We start from the raw sequence: 18,394 nt of genomic DNA, 5'->3' as shown, positions 1-18,394 counted from the left end.
ATTAAGTTTTTGAATATGCAATTTGAAATCCTCCAATTTTCGATTATTTGGAACTTAAAAGTGAGCTTTTCGAGCTTTGGCGGCAGCGAATACGTCGATAATGGTCTAGAAATACCACTTCTTGGCTAATTTTGCCTCTAGGCTGTAGCTGGTCCTGAAATAATGCCCTGTCACGAGCATGATCAATGAAAATTTTTAATTCTTGCTAAAGCACTAAACGAAATTTCTCACTAGAAAAAAAAAGTGTAAAACGGAACATTTTTCTGCAGCATAGAAATGAGAACGATTCGTTTATGTTACTCACTTCGGCGAATCTTCCCAACATTCCATAGATAACGCTGTCAAGTATGACGAAGAAAGTATATATATAATATAATAATAGAAAAAAAATGCTGACCTTCAGACATAAATATTGAAATATCAGTTATTATTAAATCTAAAAATTCAGACTTAACCTCAACTATGTCACTAAAAGTTGCACTTGTGACTGCAAAAATGAAATATTGAATTACTATATAATAAAGTCATAAAATACTATATGTGCAATACTAAATATTTATTTAATTTCTGCATAAATCTAAAAATAATAAAGCAAGTATACACTATAATGCATAAGGCAACAACCAGAGCACTCAACTACATACAGACATATACACAGAAACAGTAAAAGAAATGTGTTTTCTAATTTTTCCTACACTTGACATACTTCTTTTAAACTCAAGTCAAAGAAAAAATAATAACAAAATCACGAAAAGGAAATAAATAACAAAAGCTAACAACAGCAAAAACTCGAATATGTAATTACAGCAACAGCATATGCAACAAATTGAAGTTAAGTGATTACAAAATGTAATTGTTTTGTACCTACAGCAGCAGCCATCAAACCACAAAGTGACAAATTGTATTTACAGAGTATGCCGTTACCACACGCCGCCATACGTATACATATAGGTATATATATATATATGGTATGTGTGGTATGGAAGAGTGAGCGAACACACACAAGAGCAAATTGTTACATTTAATGCTGGCGACAGAGTTAAGCTTATAAAATTTTGTGGTGTTAGATGTTGCTGGATAGTGCCTGGCAACATTTAATCCCTAAGCGGCAAGCGCTTACGCTCATTGATAAGTAAGCAAATACAGCTAGACATAAAAAACTATGTGTATATGTGTGTGTGTGTGTGTATATGCATTTGTTGAGGCACGTTTAATGGATGCATATAATTGAAATACAAATCTAAAATGATTCTAAGACTTCTCTGTGGAAGCCAATATGCCAGCAGAACTGAGTTTGTGCTAAATAATATATTTTATAGCTGTGCGTATAGGTGAACATATGTGGCTTTGCTATTGCATATAAATATATGAATAGATGCATTGTTGTTGGTGCTCAAATAAATACTCAACTTACCAACACAAACATGTCAAGGCTGAAGCACACACAAGTGCAACTACAGTTATTGTAACGGCAAGTGATGGAATTTCATAAATGCCGTGTCTAGGAATTGCAGGCTGGCTACAAATTGAAATTTACCACACTCCAAATAAATGATATTTAAGAACACACACACACTTCTGCCTTTGTTATACACACACATGCACATATGTGGCATTCTTATTAATTTATGAGCAGCATTTGGTAGTATGTAGCTGAGTATGCTTTTGTGGCATTGTCTAGAGTTCATATTGCGACGTCGTCAGCTTGCAGAAATTTGTGTAAATTTTGCGATATTGGTTACTTGCACGCACTTGCATCCACATCCATCATTTGCAGTTGCAAGTAATTTATAGTTAACGAACTATTTTGGTTATTTAGCATTTATTGCATACAGCAATTTAGGTAAACATGCTTTATAATGCTGTAACGATGTTTATTTGATTTCCAAGCTGCTTTCTTAAAAACAAAAGATTTCGAGAAATTAAAGAAAGCAAAAAATTAAAAGAAATATTCGACCAGCAACTAGCAAAATTATAAGTGACATTACAATATTTCATATTATACAGGCACATATAAAGAAGGGTGTGTATATTATGAAAACGATAGACTCAGAAACTATTTGACCGATCATGGGTATGTATTTTTTCATGGAGAAGGCGATTATGCTATCTCCATTATCGCAACTCGCCACCTGAAACTTGATTTTTACTTATGAGGTCTTACTGGATTTATGAACATACGAAAAACGCTTCCTAAGTACAGTAATGATGATAAAATAAAAAATTAATTAATATACAGAAGTATTCCAAAATATGATAAACTCCGAAACGGCTAGACCAATTTCAACTAAATTTTTGAACGATCGTCAAGATGGCCCAGCGAGTGATTTTGTAAAGTTTGGTGGTGAATGGAAAATGAAAATTTTGTTTTTAATGTTTATGACATTTTGAGCATTTACTAACTGCACCCAAATACAAAATTACCTAAAATGCCAGACAATTTCAACACTTTCGTACACGGACAAAATTAATTAATTGTCCGTATTTTCGCAGACGCACCAAATAATTACTTAAATAATAACTGGATCGGTAATCGAGCTATATAGACAGCAAAAGATGCCGAAATAAATTTTGATAATAACATTTTACTAAATTAAACAGCTTACTCAATATAATTTAATTATATCTTAGCCACAGCAAGGCGTAGCCGGAGTCTTCTAGTAGTATATAATTCTAGAATTTAAAACCGATTAAATTCGTGGGGCATCTTTTCGAAATTTTAAATTGTTTGTTCATCAGATATCAAGATTTAACTCACGTATATAAGTGTAGTTCTGCAGTTTTTGAGATATCGATCTACCCAAGAAGCTGTAGCTGCCATAGAAACTGATTGATCAAGATCAAGTTAATGTATGGAAATTTATCTTTCCAAAAGATTATTGTCCCAGATTATTGTCCAAATCATATTTGACAAAAAATCTTCACAAAATTCCGCTTAGATTGTTTTCTAAGCCAACGCTACAATCTTCCATCATATTGATCAGGTTAAACAACCATAACACATCGCTGTCATAGAAGTACAAACTGACAGCTCAATATCAAATTCTGGTATGTCATTTTATTTGACACGATATCTTCACAATCCCTGATATTTCGAGATAAGATCTTTGTCGCATATAAATACGTTTTTATACACATTTATGCTATAATTAAACCTGTAAAGGGTCTTATAGTATCGACCGTGAGGGGGAGTATAGTAGCCGAAGTTAACTTGGTTTTTAAATATTATTTGAAAGTACGAGGTGTTCAAAGGAAAAGTTGAATTCTGAACTTTTTTGAAAAGTACTTATTAATTCATCAATATCTTTTTTGTTCCCTTTAAAGTAATACGGTTTTGTTTTTGGCCAACACTAATGATACTAATGCGACATTGCTTTTGCTCAAAATTTCGGAACAAACTTCTCTGCCACACGTTTCATGCCCAAAACATTTGAGAAAATGTAATGACATGAGCCGATTGATATGCCAACATCCTCTGCAACTTCTTTAATAGTGATTCAACGATTTTCAAGAACAATTTTTTTTCACTGTATTTTCTTTGCTTGCTAGCAAACATTTGATAAATATTCTTTGATCCATTTTTTTTTAAAAGTCAAAAATCGAAGAGCACACAAAAACGTGACTATCATTTTCTGTTGTCAAAAACAAACCACTAATCGAAGTTGGCTGCTAATGCAAGCACATGATCAACATATGTGTCCGATTATAACAAAAACCAAATATCGATAATCGAATGTTACTTTTGAGTATGCGCAAACAGTTGTGCCGAAATATCGCTATAACGTCTGAGTTGCTCGAAAATTAATGGAAAATATAGCAAGAAGAGCTCATTTTACTTTAGTAGAGTTCAAATAAATTGTAAAGGTCTAGTTTTAATTTTAAAAAATACCGCATTACCCTAAAAGTACGATAATTGGAAACAAAATTAACAAAATTTTCACGAAAAATGTACACTTTAGTACTTCTCTTGGATTATCTCGTCTATCGAAAAGCCTTGCCCACAACCAAGTACTGTATTCGATACTATATTGTGTGCATTATTTATACTTTTATTTATCATTATATCTGTCATAAGTGCTTATATAGGTATGTAGGCAGGAGAATCTAGAGTATAGACTAGTCAGTTAAGATTTTCTTATATCTTCCGAAACTATAAAAAACTTCTCCAACAAAATTCTTCATTATCGTGAAATTGCACGAATTTGTTAAAATAAAATACTTTCATTTAACAAACGAAGCAAATAACGAAAAGTTGCAGTGTAATTTTTTTTTATTCCAAGAACCTAAAGTAATTACCACATTGTTCAAGTGTACACAGCTATAGCAAGAGACCAGCGATGGACACACCGAAAAGGACTAACGAAAAACGATAGAAATGACAGGAACTGCAAATTCAAAGATGTTACGAAAAATGTTTCGCATTTCATTTCTGCTAATGACCGTGGACATTTACAATGAGGATAACGCACACAATGGCAGCAGCACGCCATCTCTACATCCCCGCACTCATTTTGTCACTACCTCTCCCACTGTTTCTACCGCCGAATGCCGCGCACACAAAGTAAATTCCAACTAAACGACTGCGAAGAAACTATAAATGACAGCAAAACTGAGAGGGACAAAAGTGTAACAAGTCACTATTTCGGTTCTGAAGCTCTGAAGCATGTGATGGGGACCTTTTATATAAAGATTTTTGTGCAAACTTTTGCAATACTCGCACTAAATAGTACCGTGTGCAAAGCATAACAGTTCGAGACTCGGCTACAAAGGTCAAATGTAGCAAGCGCTGCATTGCGCTCTTCGTGTATACGAAAATGTTGACACAAAAAGTTTGTTCATTAATTACTTTCCAAATTAATTTTGACATTTTAAGTTGAGTTTCATCCTCGTTGTGACGGTACAGACGTTCACTTGTATTTATGCGCTGTTATGCTGGAGTTATTCGGTTAAAATAATTGATATTGGAGTGCGAAGGCAGTCAATTTGAGAAATTGCAGGAAAACAAATGCCGCAAAGCAAAAGCAATTTTATTTTGTAGAAAGAAGATTCAAATAGTATATATTACTATTTAGATGCTTGAGAACTTTCTGTAATAGAATAATTCAAATTTTTATATTTCTAAAACATATTTTTCAAAACTAGAGAACTTTTTTTTGACCATACATTACACATGCATGAGCACAAAAGCCTCGCGTTTCTATAAATTTCCTCGGCCATATGCATACAAGTATAGGAACATTTCGAACCCGCATCAAAAAGACTTAAAACTTGCCCAACTTGTTTTATTATTCCGACAGTTGAAGCTTAATAATTGAAACTTTATTGATCGACTTGTCTGCCCAGTCCATTTAACTGAGGTACTAAAATACTTCACAGGTAAATGTGACTGACTTTTAGGGACATTCATTAAATGTACCGCTATTTTTTTTGTCACACAATCATGTTTTAACTTTCTCATGTCCCACATTTCAACTTATGTTTCATCCTAACTTTGAAGCTCAGCTGACCAAAAGCTGAGTCCACTATGCTGATTGGAGCGACAAAAGGTACGAAATGTTATGGCCTGAACTGTGACACCAGCTCGTAACGAATTTTTAATAAAGCCTCTGTCGTAAGAGTTGAATGGGGTCAGAGAAGTTGACAGACAATTGTTAAGCCACATGAACAGTTGACAATATGAACTGTAAAAAATTAATAAAAACATGAAAAAAACGATATTTTCGACTTCACCGAAGCCATAATACCCTACTCAGGTGCGTTGCTTACCTCATTATAAAGTATAAAAAGATATTTATCGTAATTTTGATTAGTCAACTTGTATGACAACTATATGCTATAGTGGCCCGATCTCAACAATTTGTTCAGAGATTGTATATTATGTGATAAATTTTATAAATATTTCTTATCAAATAAAAAAGTTTCCCTTACAAAGCTTTAATTTTGAACGATGATTCGTATGACAGCTTTTTGCTATAGTGATCCGATATCGGCTGTTCTGACAAATGAACAGCTTCTTATAGAGAAAAGGATGTGTGCACAATTTCAAATCGCTATCTCAAAAACTGAGGGACTAGTTCCCGTGCATATAGACAACAGGCAGCAGTCACGTTGATCATATATATACCCTAAAGATTATCTGATCTGTGTGTTTCAAACCTCGTGTTCAGAGTATTATTAAGTGGGCCGAGAAGTAGCATATACATACATCTATATATGTTCGTATAATAGTTTTGTAATTGCCATTGAAGGAAAGAAAGTCATCCTAAAGCTATGCTAAAAAAACGAGCTTGTGTCTAAAAAATATTTTTGAAACTGTTTTAGGGAGCACAAGTAGGTTAGTATCCATTACCGGTTCAAAAATATTTTGGAATTATTCTCACTACCGGGCTGTTTAATATTTAGCAATACTTAAATTCTATCAGAAGATATAACGTGTTTTTGATACATAATTATTATATGGGGTTTTTTGTTGGCTAGCAAAAATATACATAAAAATTTAAACATTTAATTTTTATTATAAATTTGTATTCACTTAGTATAGAACAATACCCAAACGATTAATATTTATATAGAATTTATGGGATTTGTTATTTTCTTGTGCTGTAACTGCTAATATTATGACCTTTTTCTCTTTTAAATCAACTACTTCACCCTAAATGTATGCTACATTTTATATTTGTTTTGAAAGACTTCACTATAATAATAATAATAAAAGTCTTGCATACATTAAGGCGCATTAACAAACAATTTTACACAATTTATTTTCAACATTTAAACAAAATTGTTTTTTTTTTACTATTATTTGTTAATTAAATTAGCCAAAATTTAAATCGAAAATAAGATTAAGCTATAAGCACATATAAATTGGCAACTCGATAATGTCTGATTATATAACTGTTTAATGTAGTGTAGACGAAACTATAATATTCACTCTGCAGTAAATTTCTTCATTTACCAAAACCTGCATTATCTCTAACCAAACTATGAAAATTCCGACAACCGCACATTCATGTGCATTTAAACCAAACTCATACACACAACAAGTCATATTTACATAATTAAATGCAAATATTATAGCTAAAATGCGTTTTTGGAAAACTCATTCACAACACAAATTGAAAAGCCAAAATATATGAGTTATCAAATGAATTCATGGAAGCTTTATCAAATATAGCAGTTTTAGCCCGACATGTTTTGACCCCTCAATTTCGTTTAAATGCATAAACTCACACTTACACACACACACTAAGCCATAGATGTGATATTTGACAACCATCTTGTCACATAAATTGGGTGTTGTTTTCCGTATTCTTCTTGAGAATCTCTTCATCTTTCCGGTTATTAAATTTTCATATGCAAATTTTGCGTGCGCATTCTACAGAGCGCCGGCACACGCACACCAACACTGCCACGCACCTACAATCCGCTCAACTCACCCACACTTAAAGATTCGACTTTGCATAAAAGCTTACACTTCCGCCGCTGCTGCTGCTTCCATACCCATTTAATTTTTACGTATTCTATTTATGTGCAAACACATTCACTTGCATATAAATTCGCTCATCTGCATATAGCACATACTTGTATGTGTATGTGTGTGAACTGAGATACCCGAAAATATAAATACCCAACTAAGTGTGAGTTTTCCAACTTGAATTTTACTCAAAAACATGCATACCTACAAATATTTTATTTTGCCTGCAACGCTATCACTTAAGTTGTGCGTGTGTGTGTGTATGCGTGCACATATTGCATGTTGCGTGCACACTTCCTTATAATTGTTGTCATTTCAGTTAAATTACGCATGTTAAAGTTTATTTGAAATTCTTATTCACTTATATAAGTCGAATGCCTCAGTTGCCACAGACAATTGTGCCTACTCCAATAGTCCCTTTTCCCTTTGAATAACCAGCCTTAATCTACAACAACAACCAAAAGTGTCGACCAACTTGTTCCACTAGCTCTACATTTAACAAAAGTTTATTTTCCAAAAAGAAAAATTCGTTTACATAATTGAATAAATTTTTTACGACTCATGTCATACACAATGGTCACTGAGATAGGCATATGAGGGATTGTAATCGCTTGAAGGAGACACCTCTGCCTATACGTAACATGTGCGCCACTGTACAGACTGCTTTGTCTACCACAAGCATACATATATGTATATAGTATCTGTATGTATAAAACTTTTCATTACTTTGTTTCCACTGGCACACACACACACTCACACGCTTAAAATTGTGTTTATGTGCTCACACGCAATTATACATTTCCAAAAGTTATATGCCTGTGCATATCCTTTTGGCTTTTCGTTTGCTTATTTTGCTTTCTTCTGCCCGACCTTTGTTCCTATGTGTTTGTCAAGTTTGTTTTTGTCAGCAAGATATTTAGTTTTATAGCTCCAATGAGAGCAGTTTCGTGACTCATTTAACATGCAGTTAGTTTTTTTTTTTTTGTTTGTTTGGAATATTTGAATGTTTTAAATTAAAATTAGAGCCTACGTATTTTAAGTTTTCAAGTTTTTTTATAAAAATTTTGGGACTCTGAGTACTTAATATTTTATATTACTTTATTCGAAGAGAATATATATTATACAATTAAGATGCTTTATATTTTGTTGTCAAATTCTGCTGTTGTTAGCTTTGTGACCTCATTTAAGCGGAAATATTGTACTGAAAACTGGTTTTCTCAAATAGTATGTTTCGAGCAGTTTAGTTTCAAAATAGTAAGCTCCTAGAAATATTCCAGAAGCACAAAATTTTAAATTCTAATTAAATAAGAATATTGAATACACTAAACCAAAAAATCGACTATTTGCCTCTTAATTTCGAAATTTAGCTTATTGAAACAATCATTATTAATTTAGTAAGTGATAACTGAAACAATTTGAAATACAGGTGGTTGAAAAGTGTCTGCTCTCACCAAAAAATAGCACTACTATCACCAAATTTTATTTTCCGAAGTTGGTAAATCTGTCGTGAGAACACATGCAAAGTTAAAAGTCATTCTGTCAATTAATTTTTTGTTTACAAGCCATTTGAAATTGACGTGTCAGGTTATTTTTTGGAATATGAAAAAAATGGATTCTTTCTTTTGAAAGGTGTAAAAGCAAAGAAAATTGATGAACAATTGTTAGAAGTATATAAGGAGTCCTTACCTTCAAAACGCACTGTTCAATTTTGGGCTGGTGAACTTAAACATGGTCATACTAGGCTTGAAGATGATCCACGCGAAGGACGACCAAAAACAGCAACCACACCAGAAATCATTGAGCAAGCCCATAATATTGTTAAGGAAGTTCCAAGTTTGACTAAGCGCAAATTTGCTAATGCTATAGTCAACGAGTACTTGATATTTTACATGAAGAATTACATATGAAAATGCTGTTTGGAAAGTTAGTGCCACACACGTTAGCAATTTAACAAAAACTGGATCGAAAACAAATTTCTCAGCATTATTTGGAGCGTTTGTAGCAGAATAAAACCGAATTCACAAAGGTGTTTTAACAATGACGAAATTCAACGAATTAAAGTACGCATTGCTTGAGCATCCACCGTATTCACCAGATTTGGCTCCCAGCGCCTACTACCTCTTCAGAAACCTGCAACAATTCCTTCGTGGAAAGCGTTTTTCTAGACGTTTTAAAAATTTGAAAAGTTCCAGCACAAAGACAGTTGGTGTTACTTTAAAACAATATGTAACTTCTCAAATCCCTTCTGTCTTGAAAAAAAAATATAAAATTTAAATTTTTACTCAACAATTAATCGTTCCATAACTTCACTATAAGCTTGCGGTATAAATAAATTCTACTTTCAACTATTATACGATCCGTGTGCGATTTTAACGTCTTAAAAAAGTGCAAAGTCTGTACTAATTCGTCAATGTATCCTTTAAAACTCAACCAACTGACTGATAGGACTTTCCAACTGAATGTGTTTATCCCTATTTATGAAACACTCTTCCACGCTCCAAAACATATTCACTCAAAAATACTTAAACACGGCTCATTACACTGAACTCTGGGAAAATCAGCAGGGATCTTAGAGTGTTTAGAGTATCGACTGCTCAAGTCAGTCACACTTGTGTTACATATCACCTTCTCGACTTGAGGTTTATCCTTTTCCTCAGTCATAATCACTACAGTGCACTTCAGCCTCCTCGGCACGGCATCTGGCAGCACAGATGCCACAGCCATTAAGAGCTTTAACACCAACTTACGAACACAGCACTTTGTTCTTGTGGCTGTTGGTGTTGTTGTTGCTCGTTTGCGGCACATTCGTCGTAATGAACTGTGTAAACACGCTACACTTGATTTTTCTCAACATACTCAACTCAACTCAGCATATGAGCATTTTATGATTCTTTCCTTTTACCGGAGCATTTTTATGCACCTTTTACGCTCCTACACACATACACATATGTATGTGTGTGTGTGTGAGTGGTTCGTGTGTGCGGCAGCTGCCTCTTGGGCACGTTTTCTTGTAAATGGCATATTCTGCACTTGTGCGGGCACACCGAGCAGAGATAGAGATGTGTGTATGTGAGTGTATGTGTTTGGTTTTGTTCTTCGCTGGTGCGACTCCTTGTTTTTAGATATGCATGAATGCACGCTCTTTTGAGAATTCCGCTAAGCACCCATAAGCGTGTATCCTCGCTGACCTATAAATGCATCTGCTGTTGAAGGAGCGCACGAATGAGCGAGCGAACGAACGAATGAATGAATGGCTGTACGCTTCGTTGACTTGGCTTGTGTCTTCGCGAGCAAGCTCAGTGAAGCGCTTCCGCCTTGTTGCATCCACATCTACATATATGTGTGTGAGTTCGTATGCAATATGTAACTACTACACATATATGTGTTTTGTATGCGGTTTCATTTAGCGTCTAGCGCTAACATTTAACTATCACCAGCAGGCTCCTACGCTTCTCTGCATCTGCCAGCGGTTTGCCATAAGAGGCAAAGCATCACACTTGTCGTGAGGCAGCGGTGAAAGTCCTTCTGTGCTTTGCCGCCAGAGTGATGAGGCGCTTGCATCGTACGCTCTTTATGAAACATTTCATATTTGTGGTAAAGTGAGTGCGTATTTTTATTTTTTCTTATTAACATCGTAAACTAATGACTTTTGCTATGTGCTGTTTTAGCGATCTGGATTTGTTTGTGTGCTTTAAATGTTAATTTGCAAATATTTTTTCTAACAAGTGATTTTTTAGCCTCTGCTTGCCGATACCAAACTAGTTTTCTATGATTAAACAACAAGTTCATTTTATGATGAAGAAATATAGATAAATTTATTTAAATTAGTTGAGACCCGTATATAAACACCAAAAACAATATCAACCTTCAAATCCAAGCTGTTAAGTCCATTATTTTTACATTAAATTGAAGATTTCATTTAGAACAGTTAGAGTGATACGATTTAGGCCAAATAGGCACCGTTTTGTTCCATAACTTCTTGTCACTTTGAAGCTTATTTCATAATGCCATTCTCATGCAAACCCTCGTTCCTATGGAAAAAAAGGGACAACCGATTTTCACAAGCTTCTCTTGAGGCGAATTTTTTTCCAAAGTCAAATCATTAGCCATAGACAGAAACAGGTGATAATCATTTGGTGCTAGGTACGAACTATAAGATCAATTGTTGACAGTATACGGTCCGAAATAGAAGTTTGGCTGTAGAAAAGTAGCTCATAGTAGATGATTTCCGGCCCATCTCTCAAAACACGTAGCAAAACCTTTCTGACGACGCTGAGCCGCCATTTGACTACGACCTTATGCACTTAACGTTGTAAATGAGTGATCCACTTTACATCACCATTAACTATTCGCTTCAGAAATTGGTCGACTTTGCTGCGATTTTCGTAGAGATTTGGATATGGGTCGCTTGTGTTATCTCCAATAGTACCCATACATAGAACTTCTTTTGGTACGCAGCCATACTTTAATGGTTCTAACGGTTTTTTATGGTGTACCAGTATCAGAACCATGGTCCAGATTTGATGCATGCTCAAACATTTAGTATTGTTGCACAAAATTGTATGAAAAGTTTCTTAGCTCGAAATCTTATCTTTCTAACGCCATTTTGTGCACTTGTGCAACGTGAGATACTGATTACGATAAGTATCTATTAGAAAAATAATGGATTTTTCCTATAATACTAATTAATTTAGACTAAGTGATTGATCCGCTATAATGGGTTCAAACTCTATAAGGAGAAAAATGCAGTACCAAAGGGTGGTAGCAAAGTAGGAGGTAGACCTTCCTTGCATTGGTAAACACACTTGGTGAAGGATTTGTTTTTCAACAATGGTCAAGATATGGTGTAATTTTAATTGAGAATTTCAGAGTGTAGCCATTGTAAGTCAATGCTTCAGTGCATCTCGAAATTTCATTAATTCACCATAACCTAAAAGTACATAATACAATGCATTTCAGCCATAAATACCACATAGCATCATTGTGGCCAAAATAATTATAACTACTGGTAGCTTTGGTATATACTTTAATACTTGGTTGCACAAGTGCATGAAGCAGCTCTACAAAATCATTGAAATCATTACAAAAGCTTGCGGTAGCTTTTGAAGTATCATTTACCAACGTCGAGACGAATTGGAAAATTTAGTAGTGCTTGAATATAAGCATTCATGAGAAAACTAACGGCGCATAAAAGGGTCTTCCATTAGCATAAGTCGCCTATGGCAGACAAGACAATATGATCAGTTACAGGAATTAGCAGCTCGTCTTACTGCCTTTTTCTGCGAACAATCCGTCCTCTAGAGACACCCTTTACAAGTAGACTGACTAGTAAGTAACTAAGCATTACTACTATTAGTACATAGACGTACATTAATTGTATATGTATGTATGTATTTTCAATTACAAGACGCAATGTTATCAAAATATCTTAATGACCTGGGTGACACTGGTCTCTGCACGCTGAACATGTGCCTCAGCAGCAACATACACTCACACACATTATTGCGCTCACAAACACTAAGGCAGAATTCTACACAAAGCACTTGCAGCATCAAAGGTCACATGCTTTGTCAGTCACATGGGTTGTTTACAGAACTTGTAGATATTTAAATATCACAAAATCCCGGAATAATTTATCCAGATACTATTGAGGTACACTACCGCACCATAAAGGAAAGAGATATCTTTTGCAATATAGGTACATGCGGTTGTCTGAGTTAATAATTTCATTGAACTGTAAACATCTTGAATACATCCACACATACAAGCAAACACATATCTCTATAACGATATGAACCTCCCATTAAACCTTCATATTAGCTTATATGCTAGTGACTTAATATGGTGTACGTTCAAGTTCCATTTCATATCACGAAAGTATATATATCTGAATATATACGTACAGTTATCCGTGAAAGCCATAAACATATTATTAATATATGGCATTCAACATTTTGCATTATTTATTAGAGGCGCAAATGCACAGTTACAAACTGCCTTATAGATACAACGCAAATGAATATGTGTGTAGGTATGTATGTATATACATATGAGTGTATGAGTATACGTTTGTGTGAGCTCGTGTAAATTCATTAAAGTAATATCTTGATGCCCGAGTAACCAAGTGGCGAAGCAAACATACTCATTTTGTCAATTTTGCCCAACTTAAGCTTATCATTCACTCTAAATACATGTAAACGCATATAAATATTTTAGGCAGAGTAGTTATAAGCCGTAGAGTATGTTACCTTCGAAATTACATAATTGAATTATTTACAATTTCTAAGTTGTAATTGACTAAGAGGAAATGTATATAAGTATAACATGTATGATTCTGATCAATATTTATTTGAGCTCAAAAAGAAAATTACTAAAAATGTTTATTAAAGTATAGTTTTGGGCGTCAATATAATACTATCTGATCAAATGTGATTCGGACTGGTCAGTGTGAAGTCGGAAAATAGAAGAGGAGTGGGTGAAAAATATCTCGATCTCGAATTTATCTTGATTTCCGACAAAACTACGAGTCTTGTGGAAAAAAGTCATATGGAAAAGTTGTAGGCAATGAAAAGATCAACAACTGGTTTATTCACATATTTTTCGCATAATCTCAAAATTTATGTGAAAAATAGAATTATAAAATTTTTGGTGTTTTATTTTAGCTTTTAGTACAAAAAAAATTGTTTTGCACGAACTTTGGGTTAAACTAGCCTTTTTATGTCCCAAACTGTAATTTTTTGACTTAAGTCATTTATTTCATAAAATGTATACATTATGTACTGTGGTAAGTTTTCTCAGAAAATGCAAAAAAGACCCCACTAAAAGATGCTAACTTGCTTTTTTATTTTCTCTACCTGTTAAACTTTGTTAGAAAAAAAACTTTTTCAAAAAAAAATTACACGACGATGCTAAGGCGGCAGGTTACTGAATAAGTTGGACGTTGGGCAATCTCCTGTTTTCAGCCGTGGAAATGTTTTTTGGCATAGGGTGAGCTTCAAATGCTCCAAAAATTAGATTTTCTAATTTCGAGTTTCTGACTTATTAAACTTGATACCCATTCCCTTCTGTATCATCGCGCTTTGATGAGATAATGGTCAAAACACTTCACTTCTTAAGGAAAACTGGGCAACTATATGGTGCCGAAATCAATCGTCTTAGCAGATTTATTGTGGACTCACGATGTATGGACTTGTACATAAAGGTTTATTCCATTTTCAAGAAGTGTTCGCACAGGACATGGTTTTTATACAGATGAGTTCGTACGAAATAATAAGACTGACAGTTAGTTGTGAATCATGCACAAATACCAAAAGATATAATGAAGAAACAAATTCTGCGTTTGAAAAGGAGACTTTACCTTCAACGGAAATAGACCCTGGCCTTTAAATACAAAACTGAATACAGTAAAATGTATATTTGATCGCACCGTTATATTAAATTATATTCAGAAAGATGTATAAATTTACAGAGTTAATATTATTGTCTAGTGGAGTCTAATTTATTTTCAATTTCACCAAAATATAATTTTACTAATACATGCCCACTTGCGCACGTCCCAGTTATTGCATAAATATTTAATTCCTTTCACTTTAACTTTTCGTAATGCGTTTTTTTCATTAACAGGCCACAAAAGCACGTTTGGCACGGTTCACTACCCAACGGTGAGCGTTCCATTGACACATATTGCGACGCTTGGCATTCGAGTTCCATAGATAAATTCGGTTATGCAAGCAATTTGCTGGGGAACAAACTGCTCGACCAGGAGCGACAAACTTGCGATAGCAAATTAATTGTGCTCTGCGTGGAGGCGTTGTCGCAGGACAGAAGGCGAAAGCGCGATCTCAGCGACAGGTAAGCAACGTCCACACCCACACACCTTCGTTAATGCTTAAATGCTTTTGAGCGCACGTATGAGTATATATATGCGTGTAGGTATAAGCACATATGTGTATTGTTAGCGCTGTAGTTGCTACACCATTGGGAGTGTGTAAAACGAAATTGCGTTTGGGGATTAACGCAGCGAAATCACCAAAATGACAATAGCATACAATCAGCGCAACATACATACACATACGGCCCATGGGTGAAGGCAAATGTATAGAATTTGCACTTACTACGTATACAACTATGTGTGTGTCTGTATATAGCTATGCCTGATGATGATCTTTGGATATAGTGTATGCGTTTTGTTGTGTGTTTGACTTGTAATGAATTGGAAATATTTGAATTCGCGCTCATTCGAACAGCTATCGGTAGAACAATGCTTACATTTGCATGTATGTATGTGCGCATATTTCACAATTACAAATGACATACATATATAAGCACATTGAATATACCATGTTTATGAAAGAGTGAATGCAATTCGCTGGAGGAATATATTAATTCGTATAGGTTTGAAAATGAAAGATACTCCCGCACATATAAATTGGTATATGAATACATATGCACCTACTATATAAATACATATGTATTTATATACATATATCCCTTTAATTGTGCCATATTCCTTTGTGTCGAAAACAACTAACAAATGTGAAAATATAAATGACTAGAATTCGGATATCCGTTCAAGCGCTTAAAATTTCAAATCGTTAACATGTCAATTAAAATAAACAATTATGGAACCAAAAAACCGCTAACTTCGGTTGCATCGATGCTATAATAGCCTACACAAACAAAATTATCAAAAAATTTATTCTAATCGGTCAATTTGTATGACAGCTATATACTATAGTAATCCAATCCGAACAATTTATTCGGAGATTATACCGTTGCCTTGAGCAATAAATTGTGCCAAATTTTGATATCTTGACAAATAAAAAAGTTTTCCATACAAGCACTTTTTTTTGATCGGTCAGTTTATATGGCAGTTCTATGCTATAGTTCAGTTCTATGCTACAGTTCCGACAAATGAGCAGCTTCTTGGAATGAAAAGGGCGTAGGTGTCTGGTAGTTCTCGTATATACAGACAGACAGATAAACAGACTGGCGCGACTAAATCGATTCTTCTCGTCATGCTGATCATTTATATACATATATACTTCACAGGGTCTCCGACCTTTCCTGGGCGTTACAAATATCGTGGCAAACTTAATGTACCATATGCAGGGTATAAATTTAATGAACGCTTTGCGGAAGCGAAGACTTTTCGCATACTAGTTAGAATAAAAAATTTAAAAATGAAAATGAATATAAATATAAATATGAATATGAATTTGAATTTCAAAATTAATATATGTATAAGTATAAATACGAGTATAAGTAAGGGTGTGAGTATGAGTATAAGTGTGAGTATAACTTGAACATGTGTATGAGTGTTAGTGTGAACATGTATATGAATATAAATAAAATATATATTTGAGTTTTATATGAATGTGAGTATAAATTTGAATAAATATGAATATTATAATATAAATACAATATATATTTAAATAGGAATATATGTTGAAATTAGTATACAAAATATATTTATAGAAACGAATGTTATGTCTGCTCTTAAATTATAAAATTTTCAATAATTATACATCTAAATCTTTCAACGAAAAACTCACATCACTCTATTATTTCAGCGAACCCGAATTCCATACGGCGGAGGCATACGCGCGTCATCTGCAAGAGGTGCTAACTTGAAAAATTGACTCACGCACACATACGTCGAAGCAGCGCGCCCGAAAGGCGCAGCGGTTGCGGCGACAACATTTACAACACCATCACCAACGCAACCAGTGAAAATGTGAAAGCAAATCGAGCAACTAAATTTGAATTTTAAAAATTGAAAAAGATCGAAAGCCAAATCACTAACTACTTACAAACGAGTATATGATTCATTTTTATTTCAACAACACTACGAAAAAGCATTTCATCTAATTATTAAGTAAATTACGAAATTTATTTCTGTTAACAAGAAATTGTGAAAATTTATATTGTATTTAAAGTTGATTGGTACCGCTAGCAACTAATTGCACACATACAAACATATATATATTTATATATGTATAAGCCCATCTATGTGTGTGAGATTACGTCATTGCATGTACTATAAACACATACAAACGTATTCATGTAGTTACATACATACATACATTCATACATAGAGTTAAAACATCATAATGCTGGTTATTATATTTATTTTCTCTTCTGTGTAACTACTTTAGTCATGTAAGTGTAAACGAAAACTGAAATTGTAATTGTAATTTTCGAATCATAGATTTTTAATGTCTCTTAGTGCATACACACACATACATACACGCATAGACTTGTGGTATGTGTGAAATTGTAAATATTTCAATAGTTATTGTTTTGTATTTATAAAATTCAGAAATATTATATAGCAGTTTAAGAAAAATATAGTCATACATATTATATAATAATTATGTAATGCAGTGTAAGCGAGCAGAGCAGAGAAACTAACAGACTAGCAGAAAAAACGAAAAATGGACCAATTACATAAAAACACGCAGAAGTCTACAAAAGAAATAAAGAAACTTTTATCGCAAAATTCTCAAAATCAGCTGTAGAGCTATTTTTTGAACTAAGTACTTCAAATTTTCCATAATTCAAAAGCTTTAATGGGCACTTTACGATTTAAGCTCATATTTAAAAGCTCTTTTTCTTCCTACTTTTTTTCGTTTAATGCTATAAATAAATGCCATTGTTGTTATTAATAACTACACACTACTACAGGTATTAAAAACCTAAAAAAGATGGTTCTAAATAAATTTATTTATTTTTTAACAAATTTTTGACTTTTTTATGTTTACGTATACTGTGTTTAAAATACAATAATAATTAAAATTAAAACAATTAGAATTATTGATAACAAATAGATTTTGCATACTACTTAAACTTTATTTGGAACTTATCATTACTGTGGAATTAAATCTTTTGCAAAAAAATTTTTTTTTCATTCAAAAAAAC

The 18,394-nt window shown here is 33.6% G+C and overlaps 1 protein-coding gene across 16 annotated transcripts in view; it reads left to right on the top strand.

Moving 5' to 3' along the window:
• The window catches only part of Mp (collagen XV/XVIII-type protein multiplexin), a 416,774-nt gene extending 398,790 nt beyond the window's left edge, over positions 1–17,984 (top strand). For all 16 annotated transcript variants that reach the window (XM_070110958.1, XM_036372454.2, XM_036372464.2 and 13 more), the window contains 2 exons: positions 15,098–15,325; positions 17,047–17,984. In XM_070110958.1, the coding sequence (XP_069967059.1) occupies positions 15,098–15,325; positions 17,047–17,107 (289 nt within the window). In that variant the 3' untranslated portion in view covers positions 17,108–17,984. The remainder of the gene's footprint in view (positions 1–15,097; positions 15,326–17,046) is intronic.
• Positions 17,985–18,394: the final 410 nt, after the last annotated feature.

This window comes from Bactrocera oleae, chromosome 6 (assembly GCF_042242935.1).
Source record: "Bactrocera oleae isolate idBacOlea1 chromosome 6, idBacOlea1, whole genome shotgun sequence".
In the NCBI taxonomy this organism is placed as follows: Eukaryota; Metazoa; Arthropoda; class Insecta; order Diptera; family Tephritidae; genus Bactrocera; species Bactrocera oleae.
Note: the sequence above shows the minus strand (reverse complement) of the source record. Positions and strands in the feature narration are given on the sequence as shown.